The 23,602-nt window shown below is 43.8% G+C and overlaps 2 protein-coding genes across 4 annotated transcripts in view; one reads left to right on the forward strand and one right to left on the reverse strand.

Moving 5' to 3' along the window:
• Positions 1-355: 355 nt before the first annotated feature.
• On the reverse strand, positions 356-12,060 carry Rlbp1 (retinaldehyde binding protein 1). 2 transcript variants are annotated; one of them, XM_046439403.2, is made up of 9 exons: positions 11,821-12,060; positions 10,000-10,017; positions 9,134-9,171; positions 8,792-8,920; positions 6,963-7,167; positions 4,947-5,125; positions 3,360-3,518; positions 1,678-1,788; positions 356-1,367 (listed from the first exon to the last, which is right to left on the reverse strand). In XM_046439403.2, the coding sequence occupies exons 3-9, from the start codon at positions 9,143-9,145 to the stop codon at positions 1,209-1,211; spliced, it is 954 nt and encodes a 317-aa protein (XP_046295359.1). In that variant the 5' UTR covers positions 9,146-9,171; positions 10,000-10,017; positions 11,821-12,060; the 3' UTR covers positions 356-1,208. The 2 variants fall into 2 exon arrangements, with proteins under 2 accessions (XP_046295359.1, XP_058433838.1); XM_058577855.1 differs by having other exon boundaries at positions 9,134-9,234.
• Positions 12,061-18,617: 6,557 nt separating this feature from the next.
• The window catches only part of Fanci (FA complementation group I), a 71,299-nt gene continuing 66,314 nt past the window's right edge, over positions 18,618-23,602 (forward strand). Inside the window, exons 1-2 of one of the 2 annotated variants that reach the window (XM_046437136.2) lie at positions 18,618-18,757; positions 19,352-19,454. In XM_046437136.2, coding sequence (XP_046293092.1) covers positions 19,371-19,454 — 84 coding nt within the window. In that variant the 5' untranslated portion in view covers positions 18,618-18,757; positions 19,352-19,370. Of the gene's footprint in view, positions 18,758-19,088; positions 19,255-19,351; positions 19,455-23,602 lie in introns of those variants that run through there. The other variant, XM_058577173.1, reaches the window with a different exon arrangement.

Raw genomic sequence — 23,602 nt, forward strand, 5'->3', positions numbered from 1 at the left:
CCACAAACAGTGGGTAGAGCATCAAATGTGCTTCATACATGCAAGGAGTAAGGTTACTCCACCAACTGGGGCAGACAAATCTTGATTTGGTTTATTGGGATACCTCAGTGGTTGCAACCAGGCCAGTCAACCCTTCCCTATCACCACTAGCCAGACAATAGCAATGAGTGTCTGCTTCCAGTTGGGAAAGTAAATATAGCATCTTAGGAGAATTATCTGTCAATGGTTGGGAGCCCTTTGCCAGATGAGCCAGAGGAAGTCACATGCTCAGCAGAGGCTTCTCATCTACAAAAATGAACACACACTCAAAAATCTCTAAGCACTGGAGGAAAGACAATTCCATAGGAGGAAAGCATTTATATTTGTCAGAACATGCAGATTTAATAAGTTCATGACTTCAAGGTGCCTGAAACTAAAACAAAGAAGAGTTTAACTGTGTAACTTGAGGACTGAGAGTATGCTCAGAGAAATTATCACCTGTAAATTTAAGTAAAACCATTCATCAAGGCAAGGGGTCTAGGGGATACAGTTTTTTTGTATGGAAAGGAGGACAGATGAGGACATGACTGCCACCCTGGGAAGAGGTCCAAGCTCCTAACCATCATTGCACACATCAGACTGCACCTGGCCAAGGGGAGCAGGTCATCCCAGAATGAAGCTGCTCTGAGGCTGCTTCCACCCTGAATTTCTCTGTGGAAAACCCCTTGCCTGTCAACCAGTCACCACGGTCACTGTGTTCCATTTGAACTTAAATCATTTGAACTTAAATCCTCCCTCTTTTAATTGTATGGGCGAGGGAGGCTTTTAACCCAGCCTCTTTGCCTGTTTTCACAGACCCTAGAAAAACTCTGTTACAAAAAAAAAAAATTATTGAGAAGCCTGTTTAGAATCTTTGAAATGCAACCTCATATAAAAGTCACTGTCCCATAGCTTTAGAGGCACATGGAGATATAACTGCCTGAATTCTTCTGTTCCAAGGGAATTCCCTCTGCTTTATTGCCCTGACCCAAATTTGGGGAAACGGTGACATCAGAGCTCACCTAATCCTAGGAAGTCACCTCAGGAGGCCCTTTCCCAGCCTTGGTGCAGGGTGGCTGAGGAGAGGCCCAGGGTGGCTGAGGAGAGGCCCGGGTGGCTGAAGAGAGGCCTAGGGTGGCTGAGGAGAGGCCCAGGGATGCTAACTACAATTCAAATGGCAGGACATGTCCTCACAAGGCTGTGCTTTCAGCCTGGACCCGGGGGCCAAAGAGCAGCTCAGCCACAGCTTTGCCATCATATTTGGGCTGCGTGCCTCCAAAGTCAGCTGGCAGAATGTTCTCATCAATCTCCTGGAAGAAGCCAGAGAGGTCATCTCCATGGACAAAGACCTGCAGGGAAGCAAGGAAGACAGCTAAGCCAAAAGTGCCCTGAGGATGAAGGATGAGGGCAGGAGAGGGACAGAGGGATAAAGCCGCATCGTGGTATCTTGCCTGGTGACATCCTTCTCCACTGTCCTCCATGTTGTGCAATCAGGGGGATCCACTCAGCTTGGGAACAGGGCACAGTCTAAGAAGGGCTCAGGTGGGGTCCTCATCCCACTGCCCTCTCGCCCCTCCTGTATCGTGAGCTCTTTCCTGCTCCAGCCCCACACTCACTCACCAGCTCACCAGCACCTGCCTGGGCAGGCCATGCACTCACCCTCTCAAGCAGCTTGCTCTTCAAGAAGGGCTTGACCACATTGTAGGTGGTGGTGAAGTACCACGGCTGGTGGATGAAGTGGATGGCCTTGAACCGTGCTGGGAAGGAATCCTACAGTGACAGAGAGTGTTTTCAGACCCCCCCAACCCCACAGTCCTAATGACTTCAGAAGCTCCCCATCACCCCCTACCCCAGGGACTGCCTCTCCTCATGGCATGAGGACCAACTAGTCCAACACCCCATGGAAGGCCAGCCAGCAGGGAGCCCCGGCTTCACTGAGGCTCCAAGTGGCAGGTAGGAAGCACCAGAAGTCACATGCCCAACCCTCTCCCCCAGATTTAAAAACAAACAAAAAAAAAACTACAATTAATTGAACAATAAAATGGGGGCTGGGGTTGTGGCTCAGTGGCAGAGCACTTGCCTAGCATGTGTGAGGCACTGGGTTTGATTCTCAGCACTGCATGTAAATAAATAAATAAAATAAAGGTTCATCAACAACTAATAAAAATATTTTTAAAAATTAAAATTAAAAAATAAATGAAATGGTAGACTTGCTTGGTTTTTTAGTGGCAGTGTTTTCAGACCCACTTGCTCATCAAGTGGACTGCAAACTATTATAGACCACAGAGACACTGTGGTCGTTACTCATTGTCCTTCCGCCCTTCTGACAACCCTCCCTTCAACTCTCCCTATACACATAGAATAGCTCTAAAATAGCTCTAAGAAAGGATGGCTGACACATCAGTATATATAGGAGTAGCCATCAGGGAGTTGGTGATATCCCTTCTTCAGGGTAAATTCACAAAGAGAGGTAGCATGATATAATGGACAGAGAGCCTGGGATTCCAGGTAGAAAATGTAGGTTTAAGCTGGGCATTACGGGCTAGGGATGTGGCTCAAGCGGTAGCGCGCTCGCCTAGCATGCGTGCGGCCCGGGTTCGATCCTCAAAGATGTTGTGTCTGCCGAAAACTAAAAAATAAATATTAAGCTGGGCATCGCGGTGCACACCTGTAGTCTCAGCTATTGGGGAGGCTGAAGTAGGAGGCCCACTTAAGCCCAGAAGTTTGAGACCAGCCTGTGCAGCATTACCAAGATCTTATCTCAAAAAACAAACAGGCTGAGCACGATGGCACATGCATGTAATCCCAGTGGCTCAGGAGGCTGAAGCAAGAAGATGTCGAGTTCAAAGCCAGACTCAGCAACTTAGTGAGGCCCTAAGCAATTCAGTGAGAACCCGTCTCTAAATAAAATAAAAAAGGACTGGAGATGTGGCTCAGTGGTTGAGTGCCCTGAGTTCAATCCCCAGTACCAAATATATGTGTGTGTGTGTGTGTGTGTGTGTGTGTGTGTGTGGGTTTTCAAGTCCAGTCTCTACCACTTTATTACCATGTGACCTTGAGAAAAGTCACTTAAAATTTTGAGCCTCAGTTTCCAGGTTTGTTAAAAAAAAAGCAGGGGGAAAACACTCTGGAGGATCCAATGACATAATGACTGTACACCTGGCAAACTTTCCATCAATATGCAGGTGTCTGTGGTTGGAACTGTGGTTGTCATTATTCTTTATGGCACTAGAGGGTCAATATCTTAGGTTCCAGCCAGCACCATGAATCTAGGAAACCAGGCCTAGCCTCTCAGGACCCCACCTGTGGAGGTTCCTATATGGTAGGTCCCAAGGCCTCACCTGGAGCATGTCCACCATCTTCCTGAGATCCGAAGTCCGGAGCCTGGAGGCCTGCTGCATGGTAAAGCCCTGAAAGTTCTCAATGATACAGAAGCCATTAATTTGAGTTTCTTCATTCTCCAGTAGCTTCTCCAGGATGAAGCAATAGGCCTGCAAGATCTGGAGCACAGAGTAGACAGGGCATAAGATCCAACCCGCAAAGATAATTAAGGTTTAAGATCCTGAAAGAAGAGCTAATTGGTACATTTTTAAAAAATTTTTTTTAGTTGTAGTTGGACACAATATCTTTATTTATTTATTTTTTATGTGATGCTGAGGAGCGAACCCAGTGCCTCACAGATGTGAGATGGGCACTCTACCACTAAGCTACAGCCCCAGCCTGGCACATTCTTTACTAGAGGAATTTGCCACAGGTTTCCATGTAGGACCATTCCCCTCTACGGGTACATACCCTCAAAAATGAATGTTATATTCATGGATAGACACCAAAGTGGTTAACTCAACATAAATACTTATAATAGTGGAACCAGTGGACCTAACTGTCCATCAATAAGGGACTGGTGAAATTATGGTACATTTATACCACAGAGAAGTTTAAAACGATGCAGAGGACAGGAAAATGCTCATGGTCTATCATTGAACAACATGGACCTATTTTTATAAGAAAAATACTTGTGTATGACCAGATTCAGTGACGCACACCTGTAATCCCAGCAATTCAAGAGGCTAAGGCAGAAGGATCAGAAGTTCAAGGTCAGTCTAGGCAACTTAACAAGAGCCTGTCTCAAAATAAAAAATAAAAGGAATGCAATATAGTTAAGTGGCACAGTGTTCCTGGGTTCAATCCCTAGTACCACAATAAAAATAAAAAGAGAGACCAATGGAACAAAATAGAAAGTCCAGAAATAGACCCAAGTACATATGAAAATATAGACTATGGTAAGTATGACACCTCAAGTCATTGGGAAAAGATGGACTTTTAAATAAGTTGTGTTGGGATATCTAGATAACATTTTTTAAATTGAGTTTGTACTATTTTTTTCTAATTTAAATAACCTATTTAAGCGTTAGTGGCACATGTCAAAGTTCTCCCAAGATAGACCTTAATTCTTCCGCTCAGGGCAGCCCTCTTAAGGGCTCAGAGAAACAAAAATCACATAATATGAGTACAAAGAACTCAAGCTGCTAAATAGGATGGAACTTTCCAGAATCTCTTCCAGCCCACACAGTACACTAATCCCTGTTCTCTTTCTCTCAGCTTTAAGCATTTGGCAGGGCTGCCCTCTGCTTGTGGCCCACAGCTGCTGTCCCGGTTTGGCACTTGGCAGCGACACTCAGGGACAGCCATGTACTATTGGCCAGTGATCCCTGCTTGCAAAGCTCCTGGGCTTTCCAGATGCCCTGGCACATCCTAGGAATTTCCCCCCTGACCAGAAGGGCCAGGTGACAGGTGGCTGCCTGTCTTTTCCCCTCCATAGGCCTTGCCTTCTGAGGAATCAGGAATGAAGGTTCACTAGAGACAAGGATAAGGGAAGGAAGCCCAGCTCACCCACAGGATGGGAAGGAGCCAGGTGAGCTCCCACTGACCTCATCAAAGGTGATTTCTTCACATTGCCAGTTCTCAATTTTGAAAAGCATGACCACTCGGCCATACTTATCCCGACTGGAAAGGACACCAGGGTAGCCAGCCTCAATGGTACAGCGAACAGCCTCCAGGGATAGGCTGTCGAAGAGTTCGGGGTACTGCAGCCGGAAGTTCACATAGCCTGGTGGAAAAAGAACCCAGTGCCCCCTTAGTGAGCCATCCCCACCCTAATACATCCCACCTCCCAGGGGGGCACACAGTGGGGGAGAAGAAGACCTGGGCTCCTGCCTGGCTCCTCCACATCCTGTGTGTAGCTGAACAGGATTCTCAACTTATTTGAGCTCCATTTTCCTCTCCAACAAATGGGATGATAATATTGTCCTATCTCACCAAATGGTGTGGCAATCAAACAAGACTCAGGGTGTAAACTATGTGTCCTAAACACAGGGATGTTTATTGCTGGTTATGTTCTTTCCCATGGGGACAAGGCACAGGTTTTTCAGTTGGGCTCAGAGTTAGCTGAGTGGGGGTGTAGACAGGGCTGTAGTAAAGCCCCAAAGATAAAATCCAAACCCCAAGGAAGATGCAGAGGCCATTCCTGATTCCATTAACACCTCCGCTGTCCACAAACTCCATCCTCACCTATCCTGAAAAGGTCCCTGCCTCTGTGGCTATCTGCACCACCAAACATGAGCTTTGGAGAAGCTGGACCTGGAAGAGGTGTTCGGGGAGCATTTGCCAAGGTTGGTGCCTGCCACACCAACCTCCTCACTATTCCAGAACATTCCAGTCACATCCCACCACCTTGCCTTTGCCTTGTTGTTCCCTGCTTTTCTCCCAAACATCTCATGTTCTTAGGGTCACACTTTGCACTGGGGGCTTCCTGACCACTTTATCCACCTCCTTTATTTTTCTCCTTGTCCCTATCACTAATAATCTATATGCTTTTACTTATCTGATTTTTCATTTCCACAGTTAGAATATAAATTCCATGAAGGCAGAGGATGCTTGTGTTTTGTTTTTTTTTTGGTGGGAGGGGGCGTTTCTAGGATTGAACCCAGGGTGCTTAACCACTGAGCTACACCCCTCGCCCCTTTTTACTTTATTTTGAGACAGAGTCTCACTAAGTTGTCCAGGCTGGCTTCAAACTTGCCATCCTCCTGCCTCAGTCTCCCAAGTTGCTGGGATCACAGGTGTGCTCCCCTGTGCCCTACAAAGGCAAGGGATTCTTATCCGTTTTGCATTCCTTGGCCTAAAACAGTGGTTGGCACAGCATGGTACTGAATTAAAATTTGGGGAAGGAAGGAAGAAGTAAGAAAAAGAAAATCAGCCTGCAGCGAGAGGGCCTGCTCAGACCCTTCCTTATCCAGGAATCAAAAACTTGACTTTTTTTTTAGGAAAACCCTTCCTCCTTCCAGCAGGGGCAGGGTAATACTACCCTGGGGTTAGCGCCCTCCTTAGTTCCATTGTGCTTGAAGTTTAGGTTTAGGTAACTGCCAGGAGGGAAGCTCATACCTATGACTCTCTGGAGCATTCCAAAGCCAAATCATGGTGGTGGTGGAGGTGGTGGGGGGAATCCTGGGGGAGACTCCTCACTCTGTCATCCTTTTTTTTTTTTTTCTTTTTTAGCAAAGCTGGGGATGTGGAACCCAGGGCCTAGAGCATGTTAGGCAAGCACTCTGCCACTGAGCCACACTCCTAGCCCCTCATTCAAATTTGGTATTCCATTGAGTCCCAAAGTCTGGGAAAGAAGATATTCCTCTAAGAAACTGGTCCTGATATAGTCATTCGTTCATTCATTCATTCACTGACAGAGCTGAAAGGGATCTTGGAAGCTGTTTAGTTCACACACAGATTCCCATTTTACTGGGAAGGATTTGGAGGCTGAGAGAGTGACTTTCCCACTGCACAAACCCACAGCATGAAAGGACATTCACGGTGCCTGGGTAAAGATGGACACCCTCCTCATGCCCTCCTCCCACCTCCCCACCACGGTCTCTCTACCACGCACATCTCACCTTTGAGCAGCTCGTAGGCGCGGCCCACGTTGAACTTCCGTGCACGGATGAAGCGAAGAAGAAAGGCGCTGTCCCTGTCTCGCACCCTCTCCGCCACCGCCACGGCCAGTTCCTCCCCAGAGGAGGCCTGTGCCTCCACCAGCTCCTGCAGTTCTCTCACCACATCCTCCCGAGTCTCCTCCCTCTCGTTCAGCTCATCCTTGGCCTAAAACAGGGGAGAAGGGCATATGTAATGAGGCTCGCCTCACCCCGTGGGAGACTTGCCTCTGGGGTCCACAAGGGCAGCATCTGCACTGGCCTCCTCTCAATTTATGGTGTTTGGAGAAACCGTTCATCCTGGCTCTGTTCGCAGGATATGGCCAACAGTCTAAGCGTTCCTACAGTTCTACAGTAACTCCTACACTTACTACTCCGTTTTTGAGCACTCTGTAAAGTTCTTTAAATGAATTATGCCTTTTAATCATTGCCATAACTCATCATGTTTAGATTTTGTTCATTTGGTTTTTTTCCCGGGGATTATTGAACCCAAGGGTGCTTTATCATCCTCATCCCCAGACCTTTTAATTTTCTTTTACTTTTTTAGACATTGATGGACCTTTATTTTATCCATATATTTATATATGGTGCTGAGAATCAAACCCAGTGCCTCACACATGCTAGGTAAGTGCTCTACCACTGAGCTACAACCCCAGCCCCATCCTTTCAATTTTTGAGGAAAGTTCTTACTAAATTGCTGAGCCCAGTCTTTCTTTTTTGATGGGTGGTGGTGGTACTGGAGATTGGACTCTGGGGCACTCGACCACTGAGCCACGTCCCTAGCTGTATTTTGAATTTTATTTAGAGACAGTGTCTCACTGAGTTGCTTAGTGCCTTGCTTTTGGTGAGGCTGACTTTGAACTTGCGATCCACCTGTCTCAGCCTCCCCAGTTGCTGGGATCACATGTGTGCACACTGCACCTGGTTGGGTTGTTTTCTTAATCCCATCTCTCAAATGAGTAGACTGAGGGCTGCTGGAGTGAAGGTCATTCACACAGGAGTGGAGATGAGACTCCCTACTCCTGTTGAGTCACACACTTAACCTCCCAGACTTAATTCTGATCTTTTTAAAAACAAAGATTCCCCAGCAGAGGCCTCCCTGTCTCCTCCCTCTCCCCCACAGTTGCACATTTCTTTCCCTTTGCTGGGAAAGATAGGAAACCTTCCCACTTCTCAGGCAGCTCTCTCCCTGATCAGCGTAAGGGGAAACCGAGTCAAATTGAGGGACCTAAGAATACTTTTCCTTTGAGATGTTCAGAGATGCAGAGATGGGTATCAGGAGCCCAGGCACAGCTCAGCCACTTCTCACCCTCTCCAATAACCCCAAAGCAAATCTGCCAACTTCCGCAGAGTCTGATGATCTCTGAGCCAATCCAACAACCATCTTTCATAGTTACAGAAGGCGAGACTTAGAGAGGGAAAGTTATTTGCTCAAGATCACACAGCAGGTCAGATTCCAGATCTCAGTCCTCTTGCTTGTCCAGTGGGGCAACAGTTGGATGCTTATTCACAAGGGCCACATTCAAACTAGCGCTGCTCATATCTGACTCCAGAGGCTCAAGTCTAGTCTTGGATTCAACTAGTTTGGATGCAGATCTGCCCGCTGCTGTAGCCCTGAACTCTAAAATGATTGCTAGAACAATTCAATCTATCAGGTCCAGGATGACCTGGAGAGTGAAGCTAGACCATTTCTATAGGACTGAGGATGCTGTCCTGTCCTTAACCCTTATATGCACATGCCAACCCCATTTTGCCCCCATAGGCTAGCCCTCACCGTAAACCTACCACCTCACCTTCTGTAAGGTGTGGCGGGGCAGTTGGCTGCACAGGCCAAAGACGGGCCCATGGTCCTGGGTTGTGAGCTGCTCCAACTGGGCCCGGAGCTCCTGTTCTTCTTCAGGGACCATGCGGAATGTGCCCACCTGGATAGAGAAGAGTTAGGAACAGCAGCCTGAGTGAGCCAGGCAAACAGGACTTCTGAGACCCTAAACTAGTACTTTTGAGCCCAGGATTGTTGGTAAGCCCCTTCCCTTTTGGGGGACCAGGGCCCACAGAGAAGTTGTAGGGTGTAGATGATAGAAAAGCAGCAAAGGATGGAAAGAGGGCAAAAGGGAAGGAGAACCCAGGGTACTTACCACTTCTGTCATATTGCCTCTGAAAGACGCTGAGTCCTCTGGCAAAAAAAAAAAAAAAGAGTTTCCTGCTTCCTCTGTCCTGACTGCTTCACACTCTGGTCCTAGGAAAGGAAGTCAGCACTGCAGTGGCAGTAGAGAGTCTGTTCTACAATTGTCTCAGAACAGTGGATCTCAAACATTCACGTGCATTAGAATTGCCTGGGGCATTTGTTAGAAAGGCAGCTGCATGGGCCCCACCCCCATGATTCTGATTGGAGGTCTGGGCAGGGCCCAGGGCTTTCCAGGTTGGGACTCCTGCAGGTGGCTCTGAAGGAGAAGGTTCTTGGACCACATGCTGGGAAGCACTGCTCTAGGAAGTGGCATACCTACAAATGCCTCAAACCTCAGCCCTTAAGTTGGCCCAGCTAGGAAAAAAGTGGAGTTGGGCTCCTATCTCTTTCAGATCACAGCAGGTTAAGACAATCCCTACTGCCTCTGAGGCTCTTCCTCCCTAGCCCAAAGGGTACCCCAGAAATTTCCCAGCCTCGTGGTTGACCCTTTCCTCAGCATACTCGTTCTCAGGAGTGCTGGTGAAGTTACATGGTCATTATTCTGGGTATGTGTTCAGTACTTTGTGGTGCATTAAATAATTTCAGATTTATTGTCTCAGATTCAGGGCCTGGCATTATTATTCCCATTTTATATAGGAGGAAACAGGACTAAGACATTAAGTGATTTGTCCGAGGTAATACAACCCAAAATAGCCAGGATCAGGACTCAAATCTAAGTTGTGACTTCTATTGGCATGGAGAGGCAGCTGGGGAAGCAGAGAAATTGGACCTGGGTTCCTCTTCCGTCTCTCCCACATGAGAGTTATGGAATCTCACCTCAGTCTTGGATGTTCCCTGTTGGGATGGAAAGATTGGAAGTATAATTAAATAATGTATACACAAGCAGTGCCCACATGCCACCCTGCTTCCCCACTAGGGACTTCTTTTGTGTGTGTGTGAATGTTGTACTGGGGATTGAACCCAGGGCCTTGCAAGACAAGCATTCTACCAACTGAACTATATCTCCAGCCCCCACTAGGAACTTTTGATGGCAGCTCTTCTGTTCCCAGATTTTCTCTTCTGCTTAGATGTCCCAGATGTCCCAGGTACCTTTGAGGATCCTTTACTGTCTGCTGCTGCCTCTGACCTCATTCCATCAGTCAGTTCAGTTACCTACTCACAATTGCTAAGTGGTAGAGTTGGGACTTGAACCTATGCCTGCCCCATACCAAGTCTGTCTTATGTCAAGAGAACCAAGACATCTCCAGACAAACTCCCTAGAAAAATTGGTATCTTAGGCCTGGATTTGAAACAGGCTTTGTCCTTTGCCACTTACGCAACCTCAGGCAAGCCATCTAACTAAGCCTCAGTTTTTTTGTTTGCAAATTGAGAATAATAACAGTACCCACCAAACAGGATCCTCATGAAAACACTATAATTTCTCTAATGTGCCCAGCAAGGTGTCTCGCTCTAGAACATCGCTCCTCTTCCCTTTCTTAACATCATACCAAACATTATCCTAAGTTGCACAAAGAGACTTGGAGGATTATCAGGAATATTTGAGGGTCTCCCACCTCCTGCCCCTCCCGCTCTGCAGTCCCAGCAAGGGCAGGGAGTTGTGGGGACTGGAATCTACCACAGGAACCAAATGTAAATCATCTCTTTGGCTGATAGACATCTACATGTGTGGGCACAGAGACAGAAAGACTGAAATGCTGCCATGTTCCTCTTAGGTCTTCTGGAACAGGAATGGACAGGCCAGTACAATTGCCCTGAGGAACTCAAGTAGGAGAGATTAGTGACTAGACATCCCCAGTTTGTTAAGGGGATCATAAGGACAAGATACTAGATCTTAGGGCTGCTTTTGTGGCTCAGTGGTAGAGCGCTTGCCTAGCATGTGTGAGGCACCAGGTTTGATCCCCAGCACCACATAAAAATAAATAAAATAAAGGTATTGTGTTCATCTACAACTTAAAAAAAAATACTAATTCTTAAAAATATAGACTTAAAGTCAATGCAGCAACTAGCAACTCTTTCTAAACATGCCCAAGCAACAAACTTTGCTTTTATTTTTTAAGTTTATTTTCTTTTTCTTTCTTCCTTTTTATTTTTTTCCCCCTTTGGTACTAGGGATAGAACCCAGGGACACTTTACCTCTGAGATACATCCCTGGGTCTTTTTATTCTTTGAGACAAGGTCACACTAAATTGGCTGTGGCTGGACTTGAACTTGTGATCCTCCTGCCTCAGCTTCCCGAGATGTTGGGATAGCAACATCTGCTGAGCTACATCCCCAGCCCTCAACTTTGATTTTTTTTAAAAATACTTATTTATTAATTATATACAGTGAAAAATGCCCGTCCCTCACTTCATATTGATATGGTTCCCTGCCACCTAGGATCACCATATAAAATACAAAATTTTCAATATTTGGGACATACTTAGACCAAAAAAGTATTTGTTGTACATTTGAATTCATAGTGAACTAAGCATTCTGTATTTGTATTTACTAAGTCTGCCATCAGACTGGTATGGCTCAACCGGAGAAGAGCCATCTGGTTTCAGTTTACAGGCAGGGCAGTATGTGGTCCCTGGTTCCCATCCCTGATTCCCCTGTCTAGGGCTCCCTGGCTCAGACAGTCCCCTAGTACTGACTTACCTGCCAGGTCAGCAGCTCCTCCTTGGGGCCACCTGGTACCTGAATGCCCTGGAGGTCTGAAGGTTGCCTCAGCTGGGGGCGTGGCCCAGTCAGCAGGTCAGGATTAGTGTGTCACAAGAAACTTCTCATCGCCCACAGTTTCCCATTAAATCGGGCTCACGGGAGGCCCAGAGTGGGGCAAGTGAAGCACGGGGGAAGAGAGGGGAGAGGCCTCAGGCTGCAGATGTATCAAAGCCCTCCTTTGTGTGCTTCTGCTTCGGAGTCCCTGCTTAGCCATGCGGAAGCCAGCGTGGGCTGGGATCTAGGCCAGCCCCATCCCCTCTTCCCTGCCCTCTCTCCTTGAGCTCCCAGGGGAGTTTGAGAGAGCACCCGCCTGGACAGGACATGGAAAGAGGTGAAGGGAAATTATAAACGTGATCCCAGATGCAATGACAGCCTAGCAAATCCAGACCTGTGGCTCACCTTCTCCCTAGGCCACAGAGAATGGGGCCAGTGGGAGATGTAGAGGGTGAAAGCTGAGCAGAGAGAGAGGACAAAGCAGGCCCACCTGCCTTCTAGGCAGTATGGTGCAGTGGTAGGTGTAGGTTCTGGAACAAGATTGCCCATTTCTTTTTTTTTTTTTAATTTCTGTGTGTGTGTTGCTGGGGATGGAACCCTCGGCTTCTTGCATGCTAGGCAAGTGCTCCACTACTGAGCTATATAGCCCTAGCCCCTGCCCACTTTTCAATCCTAGCTTCAGCACCTTCTCTCTATGAGAAGTCACTACACCATTCCTTGACTCAGTTTCCCATCTGAGAGGTGGAAATAACCAGAAGACCAGGATCACAGCTTTAGGGAGCAAAGTAGTTAGATGCCTGACACTTGGTAAGTGCTCTTTAAATGCTGTAAATGTTCATAGTTACTCCAAATACAGAATCAGCAGGCACCCCAGGGGAGGAGTACAACCATGTGTACAGCAAGAAACTCTTCTGCAGCCCCTCAGCCTCTGCTTTGGTATTCCACTAGGGTGTGGGAGAGATTATTCCTTTAGAACATTTCTGTCAAGAACTCTAAAGGTGGGGAGCTCCATTTTTCCATTACTGGACAGTTCCCTTTGTTTAAAACTCATCGTTGGTCTGAGTTCAAGCAGTTTCCTGCAATCCTCCTTGGCCCTGGTTTTGCAATCTAGAGGTGCCCAGGGCAACATCAAGATTCTGTGTACAGTTATTCTGTGGAATCCAGTCTCAGAAATATTTTTCTTTATTTTCCCAGAGATTTTTTTGTTTGTTTGGGGGTTTTTGTTTGTGTATTTGTTTGCAGTACAGGGATTGAACCCAGAGATGCTCTACCACTGTGCCACATCCCCAGTCCTTTTTTATATTTTTTATTTTGAGACAGGGGCTTGCTAAGTTGCCCAGGCTGGGCTCAAACTTGTGATCCTCCTGCCTCAGCCTCCCAAGTAGCTGAAATTACAGGTGCCACTCTGCCTGGCTTGTTATTGTTGTTGTTTTATTTTGCTTGGCTTGTTTGGCTTTTTAATTTTGTTTTGTCTGTTTTTTGTTTTTTTCAGCATTGGAGATTAAACCCAGGGATTCATATAAGCCAGGAAAGCTTTGCTCTAACATTGAACTACATCCCCAGTCCCAATTTCCCCCAATAGAGTTCTTGCCTTTCCACCCATTCCTACTTTGGCAAGTTTGGGATCTCTTTACCTTTCTGTGGCCTCTCCAGACACCTGAGGGGGGGGGGAGCTGTGGGAGTATCCCTAAAGGAACACCTGAAGAACATCTGTTCCTCACCTGTCTCTCTGGACCCCTCCCTCTAAAGCAGGCTGCATTGCCTGGTGCTTAGATCTTGGGCTGTGCCTGAGACACCTTCAGCTCTTTGTTTTTTACAGCCCATTCCCTGGGTTCCTCTTCCAGCTGCTGTCTGGCTCTAGGACTGTTTTCTCTCCAAGTCCTCTACACAAATGGTGATACCATTCCCCTATTTCTATCATTCTGCTCCCTGGGGGCCTAGTCCTCTGCTTTGTCCCACTAGCCACTAGCCACATGTAGTTTTTCAGCAGTTGAAAATGGAGTTATATGCTGGGTGTGGTGGCACATGCCTGTAATCCCAGTAACTGGGAAAGCTGAGGCAGGAAGATTGCAAGTTCAAGGCCCTCAACAACTTATCAAGTCCCAGTCTCAAAATACAAAGGGTTGAGGATATAGCTCAGTGATAAAGTTCTCCTGGGTTCAATTCCAATAAACAAAGGGAAGAAGAAAGAAAGAAAGAGAGAGAGGTGGGGAGAGGGAGGGAGGGAGGAACAAAAATAAAGTAATGCAACTCAAGAACTGAAATTTTAAATTTTATTTAAGAAACTTAATTTGAATTAAGGCCCTGACAATGCCAGCCAGGTGATGGACTCCATTGTGGAGAATATTTCTGTGTGCCAGGAACACTGTCAAGTTAAAGGACAGCCCTGATGGTACTGTACTGGACTGCACCAGGCATCTCAGAATGTTAGCAGTCCTTTTTGGGGCAAAGAGTTTTCTGCAGCACTACTTTCTGCTCACAACCCTTTTCCTGCCTACACCCCTGCCCTCTCCCCATCCTGAGTCACATTCCCTTCTAGCTTCTCTGGTCAGAACAATAGTGCCACTGTGAAAAAGGAGACACTGCCCTCATTGGCCCAGACACCTGTGCTGGCCATGCTGGCAAACAACTGTGGGCTCCCTGGCCTGCCTGGCTCTGCCTTACTAAAGGCAGCAAGGGAGGAGGCTCACATTTGCTGTGCCCTATTCTGTACTGTGGCAGGCACCATACCAGCATTATCTCATCAGATCCTTCCAAATGTGGGTTAGAAAGCATAGGATTTAAAAAAATGGAACTGGAGTTTGAACCTAGGGGTATTTACCACTGAGATGGTATTTACCACTGAGCTATGTCGCCAGCACTTTTTATACTGAGACAAGGTTTTGCTAAATTTCCTAGTCTGGCTTTGAACTTGTGATTCTCCTGCCTTGGCCTCCCAAGTAACTGGGATTATAGGCGTGCACCCCCATACCTGGCTCTAATCCCTTTTTTATAGAATAAGCAACTGAGAGGGGATGGGGTGGGGAGGAAAGGGACCTGTCCAAAGTCACACATTCTAAAGCCTTCTCATCCTTCAACACACAAGGTTGGCCCTGGTGTGGCTGCTCAGGGAAGTCACAACTGCCCTATTCCCACCCCAACCCTCTCCTGGAGAAGGTGACATCATTTTGCTGTCAGCCTCCTGAGTCATTGAGACTGCAAGCATGCACCACCACACCAGGCATTTTGATTTCAATTTAATAAAATATTGATTGAGCACCAACTATGGACCAGGCTCTGGCCAAGTGCTGGGGAGATGCTGCCCTTACTGCACATAATCTAGCAGAGAAGATACACATTAGGGGAGTGTGGCTCATAGAAGGAAAGGGGTGCCCAGTGTTGTAGAGAGGTCAAGATAGGATCAAATCCAATGGATTTTAAACAAGAAGGTTTGCCATGATCTTGGCCCTAGCAGTTTTGGTGAATTGATAGAGCTAAGAAGCAGAGAAGGATAGAAGAGTAGATAGGAGACAGGAAAATACAGACAGTATAGGTGGAAACTTCAAGAAATTTGGCCAAAAGCAGACGGGGGAGTGGGGGTGGGGGGGTAACTGAAGGGCAATGCAGGTCAGAGGGTTTGTTTTGTTTACAAGGATTCCTGAGACTTTTTCCATTTCTGTTTGTATATTTTTGCAGTACTGGTGATTGAACCCAGGGACATTCTTCCACTGAGCCACATGTCCAGTCCTTTTTATTTATTTATTTATTTTAAATAAATTTATTTCACATTTGTAGGACAATTATTTTTTAGTTTTTTATATGTTTATTTTATTTTTATGTGGTGCTGAGGATCAAACCCAGTGCCTCTCGCATGCCAGGCAAGCACCTTACCATCTGAGCCACATCCCCATCCCCTCCTTTTTATTTTTTATTTTGAAACAGGGTCTTACTATATTTGCCAGGATGGCCTCACACTTGTTTACTTGTTTTTCATGCCTCAACCTCCCTAGTAGCTGGGATTACAGGCATGCTCTCATCTGTTCCTTTTTTTTTTAATATTTGTTTTTTAGTTGTAGTTGGACACAATATCTTTATTTCAGTTTTATGTGGTGCTGAGGCTAGAACCCAGGGCCTCATGTGGGCTAGGCAAGCACCCTACTACTGAGCTACAACCCCAGCCTCCATCTCTTCTTTTATTGCAAGGAGATGATCTTAACTTCTACTACACAGGAAAAAAAAAAGGCTATTTTTTTCTTTTCTTTTCTGGTCAAGTGGAAGTGAAGTTATCTGTTGAGAATAAAGGAAGAGACAGAAAAGTTTGAAATAATCCTCTTGTAGAAAAGAAGGATAAACTTTATTTATTTATTTATTTTTGGTTCTGGGGATTAAACCCAGGACTTAAAAAAAAATACTTTTAGTTGTAGATGGACACAATACCTTTGTTTCATTTATATTTATGTAGTGCTGAGGATCCAACCCGGTGCCCCACACATGCCAGGCAAGTGCTCTACCACTGAGTCACAACCCTAGCCCAGAAAGAATAAACTTTCCAGGGAAGATTGTCTGACAGTGTTGAAGACTCCTTTGAGATTGGTTGCAATGACTTTACAGGGTACTCATGTGATTTTTTTCCAGCACATTCGAGCAGCCAGGTATAGTATCAATGAAGCAATATGGCAGGTCTCATGGGGTTAGGGGTTGGCATGGATGGCACAGCAGGAAAGGCAAAAGCAGGCAAGTTGAGGATATTAGTACAAATATGGTGTGTTACATCTTGGAGTTAAAGATGAGGAGGAGTGAGGGGCAGTGAAGACTGGAGAATAGGAGTATTGAATAGAGTAATTGAGTGAGACGTTGTCTGGGGGTGACTTGGACGGAGGCTCAGGATGTAACCTGAGAAAGTGAGTGGCTGAGGAGACAAAGGAGAAAGTCATGGAGTGGGGAGTGGAGTTCCCCAGAGGCTCCATAGCATGGGGGTGATGCAGGATAACAACAGAAGAGAGATGAAAGGAAGACAATAAAAAAGGTACCCACCTCTCAGAAAAGGGCAGAAAGGGCTCCTCAGGTTTAGTTTGCTGGTTATTCACAGACCAGAGCAGTCTATTAGATTTGTAACTCGAGTGTTTTATTTTATTTTTTTATATCTTTCTTTATTTTTATTTTTATGTGGTGCTGAGGACCTCGCATGTGCTAGGTAAGCGCTCTACCGCTGAGCCACAACCCCAGCCCCCTTTTATTTTCATTTTCATTTTTAAAAATTTTTTAGTTGTAGTTGGACACAATATCTTTATTTTATTTTTATGTAGGGCTGAGGATTGAACCCAGGGCCTCGCACGTGCTAGGCAAGCACTCTACCGCTGAGCCACAATCCCAACCCTCCAGCCCCTTATTTTCACCTTCTAATTTTGACATCCTTTCAGATTTACAGAGAAAGCACAAGAATAGTACAAAGAATTCTCATATGCCTTTCACCACATTTGCTTTACATTAAATTGCTGACTTGATGCTCTTCTATTTGCAAATGCTTTCAATGTGGATTTCCTACAAACAGAGACATTCTCTTTGCTGTGTTCTGAATATTTGTGTTCCCCCATCAACAAAATATTTTTAAAATACTAACCCCGGGACAGAGATGGTACTAGGAGGTGGGGCCTTTGGGGGGAAGAGAGGGCCTTCATAAAAGAGGACCCACAGGACCTTGCCCCTCCACCATGTGAAGATACAGAGAGAAGTCACCTTGAGAAAGCCGTCTTCCCCAGACATTGTATCTACCTAGACTTGATCTTGGACTTCCTAGTCTCTGAAAATTTGAGAAATTAAATTTCTGTCATTTAGAAGTGACCTGATCTCTGATATTTTATTATAGTAGCCTGAAAAATAGTCTAAAATATTCTAACCATGGTACAATGACCAAAATGAGGAATTGAGCATTGATACAACTGGATAATCTCTAGACCTTAATCAAATTTGCTAATGATAAAAGGCCAGTTTTTAGGAATTATTACTACCCTGCTTCTTCTCCTTCCCTCTTTTATTTTCTTCTTGTTCAGGTCTTTGAGAAATAAGAAACAGATTGGGGAAGGGAGCTAACACTTTTTATTGTTGTTTTGAACCTTTTATTTTCAAAGGAAGCTTCAAAAGTGGCAAGCAGCTTTGCCTTCTGAACTCAGGGCTTGTTTCTCCCACCTGCTCTCAGGCCCTTTACACAATCTGCTCCCTCAGCCTAAAATAGAGAATCTCAAATCTCATCTTACCCCTTCCTGCTCTTCACTCTACTGTCAGGTGTTCTTTTTTACTTCTTTTTTTACTTTTTTTTTTTTTTTTGTACTGGGGATCAAACCCAGAACCTTGCACATGCTAGGCAAATGCTCTACCGTTGAGCTACATGATGAGTTTTCATGTATTAATTTAGCAAATATTTATTAAACATTAACCGTTTCGGCCAGGTTGTGAGCTAAACCCTCAGATTACGCAAGGGTGGAAGGGCTTCTGCTCCAGAACACAGGTGGAGCATGTAACCCACTTGTTTTTCAGCTGCTTTCAATGCAAAGACCTGCGGGATCATCCATTCATAATTCCTTCCTGCACTGACTACTTCCACTACACTGCACAACGCTCCAGGCACTGCGCTTGCTCACTGTGCGCCTCTTTCCGACTGTGAGTGGAACCGACGGAAGGATCCCCCCACCCTCTAGGCCTCAATGGTATATTCCATCCACGGGCGCCAGACGGCGGAAATGAGCCGCGGGGGCGGGACCTGTTGTTGAGGGTGGCGGAAGTGTGGTGGCGTTTTTCGGAAGCGGGCTTTTTGGAAGCTTGTGTCGGCGGCGAAGCTGAAGTGGCTTCGTGGAGCTGCTTCGCGCGCTGCCGGGCGTTGGGGCTCGGTCTTTGGGAGACGCAGGTCTGTTAGGACAAGAAGGCTCCCCCTCCTTTTTTTTTTTTTTTTTTGTTTTAACGTGGCCTTCTTGAAGGTTCTATGGCTGGGAATTCCGCCGTGCCCGCGGTTTCCCGCCGCGCGCTTGGGCTTTCGCAATATTTTCCTTCCCGAGTATTCCATATACTCGGCTGACCACTTATTTTTAGCTTTTCCACTTACTTTTTATTTTTTATACTATTTAGTTGGAATTTAGCATTTCCACTTTTAATCATTTATCAAATATTACTTTATTACGTATTTATGATAATATATAGTGTGTTATATTTATAATGTATTACATATTTGACAATGTTTGGTTCTAGGCAGTGTGCTGAGTAGATTATGAAAACGTGGGCAAAAATTATTGAACCACTTGATTAGATTACAAGTTCCTAATACGGAGATTCCAGGGAATTCTTGAGAGATTATTTTCGTTAGGATAGTCACCAGCTCGTACTAGTACTTCATCTATTGACTGCCCAGTAAGTGTATTGTCTGTAAGACAATAAAGGGGGGAAAAATCAAGCTTGTTTACTTCTGGAAGTTTCATCCAGCTCTGACATTTTTTCACCCTTACAGTTCCCTGATATGAGTGAAAATGGATCAGAAAATTTTATGTCTAGCAGCAGAAAAGACAGCAGACAAACTGCAGAAATTTCTTCAAACCCTGAAGGATGATGATGTGAGTATTGGCAAGCATGTTCTGCTAAAAGCAAATGTCAACAAATGCAGAAGACTTCTTCTACTGCTGCTTTATCTTCATACCATTCTCCTTAGGAGAAAAGATCTTATTTGATAACAAATCATAGATGTAAAGAGGAGAGTGAGTGAAATGCACAAGTTAACAACATTTGTGACCAAATTTAAACCTAAAATAGCATGCAAATACAATTGCTTTTGCATATGTACAAATTAGTATACTTTTATGGTCCTCAGATGGACCCTGTTTGAAAAATGTCCAGGCTATAGCTATGGATTTATATTTTTCTAACAAAAATAAATTCATAAGCAGCAAAATATTTTTAAAGTATTAGTAAAAGAGAAAATTAATGCCTGAGTCTCCACTTTAAGTACATGATTATAAAATGTAATAATAATGACCCATACATTAGGCTGTTATTTCTTTCTAATCTTCCTTTTCAGTTTTTTTTTTCCTTCTTGCCCAATATATTACTCCCTTTTCTATAATAATTGGTCTTAGCTTGAGCAGATTTTTGCCTGGAAAAGAATACCTCTTCAAGATGAACCTTAAACACATATAAAGCTGTTATATTTTGTTTTTAAGGGAATTGTTATGTGCTGGTGTTGTAGTCATAGAAACTAGGTGCACATTTAAGAATCTAGAGAAAATAGAGCAATCTGAAAGTAAATTTAAATATTTAACAGATACTTAACATATTCAAAGCTGTAAGTGCAGGAATAGAATCCATAAAACAAGAAGAATGAATTAAAAAAAAATTTTCTTAAAACAAAAACCTCAGTAGATGGTTTAATAAATAAACACAGTTAAAAAATCAATAAAATGGAATATAAAGCTATATTATTAAATATAATATTATATAACAGAAAAATAAATTACAGATTGTAAAGAGGTGGAAAATATGAAGAATGTTTACAGCCTGTGGAGAGTACTTTTTTAAAAGAGTGTCTTAAGAACATAGAAGAACATTCATAGATATTAGTTATGTGGAGTACTAGAGCACAAAGAAAACTTGGTAGACCCCATAAGAGAAATATTACATACCATGCTCTGATGACAGTGCAGTAAAACTGGAAATGAAAAATGAAACAAACCATAAAGGTCTTTCTACCCTGACTAAAATACAACTAAATAACTCAAGTGAAAAGAGATATATAAATAAATTACAGGATTTCTGAAAAAAATAATGATAATGAAAACACTGCAAATCAGAATCCTTGAGCTGGGCGTGGTAGTGCATGCCTGTAATCCCAGCAACTCAGGAGGCTGAGACAGAAGGATCATGAGTTCAAAGTGAGCCTCAGTAAATTAGGCCGTAAGTAACTTAGGGAGAGGCTGTCTCAAGTCATAAAAAGGGGGTTGGGGCTGTAGCTCAGTTGTAAAGTGCTTGCCTAGCATGTGTGAGGCATTGGGTTTGATCCTTAGCATTGCATAAAAATAAATACAGGCATGCTGTTCGTCTACAACTAAGGAAAAAAAATTAGAAGGGTTGGGGGTGTGGCTCAGTAGTAAAACACCCTGGGTTAAATTCCTGAACCAAAAACAAATATCTTTAAAATATTGTTAAATATCACATATATTAATAAAAATAAAGTGAAAATGAAATTGTGGGAGCTGGGGTTGTGGCTCAGTGGTAGAGTGCTTGCCTAGCATGCACGAAGCACTGGGTTTGATCCTTAGCACCACATAAATGTAAAATAAAGATATTGTGTCCAATTAAAACTAAAAAATAAATATTAAAAAAATTGTGAACTCAAAAAACTAGAAAAAAGAGCTTTAAACAATAACAAGCCACAAAAACTACTGTTGGTCCACTTTTCCTCTTGCACTATGACAAAAATACCTAACAAGAAAACTTGTAGGAAGAAAAAATATTTTAGGCTCACAGTTTTCAGAGGTTCTGTCTATGGACACCCCACTATATTGCTTTGGACCTGAGGGGAAGGCAGAGCATGACTAGGCAAGTGAATGATGGAGGAAAGCTACTTAGCTCATGGCAGCCAAGGAGGAGAGTGTAAGGGACAAAATATAATTCCCAAGGGCATCCCCTAGTAACCTACTTCCAGCTACACCCTACCTGCTTAGTTACCAACCAGTAATCCATTCAAGTTCTTGATTCACCAAATGGGTTAACCATTGATTTAGGTTAATTTCTGAAAATTCTTGCATTGTCACATGAACTTTTAAGGGGAACATCTCATAAACCATAACAACTGCTAAAAATAGAAATGGAAATTAATATAATAGAAAAATAATAGATCAGACTAATCAAGAATTCTTGTTTTTTGAAAGAAAAACCATTAAAAATTTTAATCAAAACAATGGAATAAAGAAAAAACTAAAAAGCCACAAAATAAGAAATGATAAGAGACAAGTTGTTTATATGAATGCACATAAATTTGAAACCCTGGAGGAAATTGATAATTTCTTAGGCACATACAGCTTGATAAAATTGACCCAATTTGGGATGAAAAGTATAACCAGGCCAGTTTCCATAGAAAAAAAGAATATTATTAAGGAATTATTTCACCCAGGGCCCATGTAGTTGTTATTTTCCCCTCTGGGGATCAAACCCAGGTCCTTGTGCTTGCTAGCAGGTGCTGTACCACTGAACTATGCTCCAGCCCAGGGTCCAAATAGTTTCACAGGAGACTTCTAACAAAGTTTTAGAGATCAGAATGATAGTCTTAAGACTAAATAAATTGTTTCAGAGCTTAAATAATGAAGGAAGACTTCTAAAATCTTGGAATCGAGTGTAACTTTCATACCCTAATACGTGATAAAGATAGTGTAGAAAAAGGATATCATGAGCTAATTTCACAAATATTGACAAAAAAAATCCTAAATATCAGGACAGATTTCAACACCATATTAAAAAAACAGTACTCCAGCTGGGCATGGTGGTATGTGCCTGTAATCTCAGGGGCTGAGAAGGCTGATTGTGAGTTCAAAGCCAGCCTCAGTGAAAGTGAGGTGCTAAGCAACTCAGATCTCTCTCTGAATAAAGTACAAAAAAGGGTTGGGGATGTGGCTCAGTGAGTGCCCTGTACCAAAAATAAAAAAACAACATGCCATGATCTGGTGTAGGTTTGTTTTTGTTTTGGTACTAGGGATTGAGTCCAGGGGCACTTTACCACTGAGCTACATTTTTTTTATTTTTATTTTGAGAAAGGACCTAAGTTGCTTAGGGCCTTGCTAAGTTGCTGAGTTGGCTTTGAACTTGTAATCCTACCTCAGCCTCCTGAGTTACTGGGATTATAGATGTACACCACTGTGCCTATCTCTGGAGGGTTTTAATGGCAAGAATAAAGGTTATCTCCATATTAGAAAGTGTGTTACTATAAAGACCTTATGATTTAGATCAGAGAAAACCTTTGACAAAACTCAGCAACCATTCCTAATAAAAACTTGAGACCGCAGGAACGGGGTGGCTTTTTCCTTAATATGATAAAACATAGATGCTGACTCTAGCATCTTTTTTTTTTTTTTTTTAAGTTGTAGACGGACACAATACCTTTATTTACTTATTTTCATGTGGTGCTAAGTATCAAACTCAGTGCCTTATAGGTGCTAGGCAAGCGCTCTACCACTGAGCCATGACTCCAGCCCCTAGAGTGAGAATCTTAATGGGAAACTGTAGAGGCTTTTCTATTAAGGCCAGGAACAAAGCCATGATGCTGCTGTCTCCACTGTGGTTTAATGTAGATCTGGTTGTTCTGATCTGTTAGTTAATACAGTTAGCCTAGAGAAGGTGTATACTTGGGAACCCCTGGGGAATCAGTGATAAAAATCATCTATGAACAATTCATCAAGGTAGCAGAATATAAAATGAATATGTAAAAATCAATAGTATTCCTACATACAATAGCCAGTTAAAAGGTATAGTGAAAGAAAAAGTCACATTTATGATAGTAATACAAAAGGTAAAGTGGTAATAAACTTAAGAAATATCTCTTCCCGTATGAAGAAAACTATAAAACACATAAAAGATGTAAAAATAGACAACTGGAAAGATATCGTTTATTCTTGATTAGGGAATATCAATCTCATCAAGATGTCAGTTTTCCCTGAGTTAATTTATGAATTTGATGCAATGAGGTTTGAAATTCCAGTGAGCTATTTTGTGAAAT

The sequence above is a fragment of the Marmota monax genome, unplaced genomic scaffold (assembly GCF_021218885.2).
Source record: "Marmota monax isolate L192 unplaced genomic scaffold, Marmota_monax_Labrador192_F-V1.1 WCK01_AAM20220418_F8-fsc00005, whole genome shotgun sequence".
Lineage (NCBI taxonomy): Eukaryota > Metazoa > Chordata > Mammalia > Rodentia > Sciuridae > Marmota > Marmota monax.

What these genes read in the sequence shown, in the direction of transcription:
- Rlbp1 (XM_046439403.2), bottom strand. An exon ending in AGATGGTGGACATGCTCCAG is followed by an intron (nt 1,789 to 3,359) that starts GTGAGGCCTTGG and finishes CTGTCACTGTAG; the next exon opens with GATTCCTTCCCAGCACGGTT. An exon ending in AGAGCAAGCTGCTTGAGAGG is followed by an intron (nt 1,368 to 1,677) that starts GTGAGTGCATGG and finishes GCTTCCCTGCAG; the next exon opens with GTCTTTGTCCATGGAGATGA.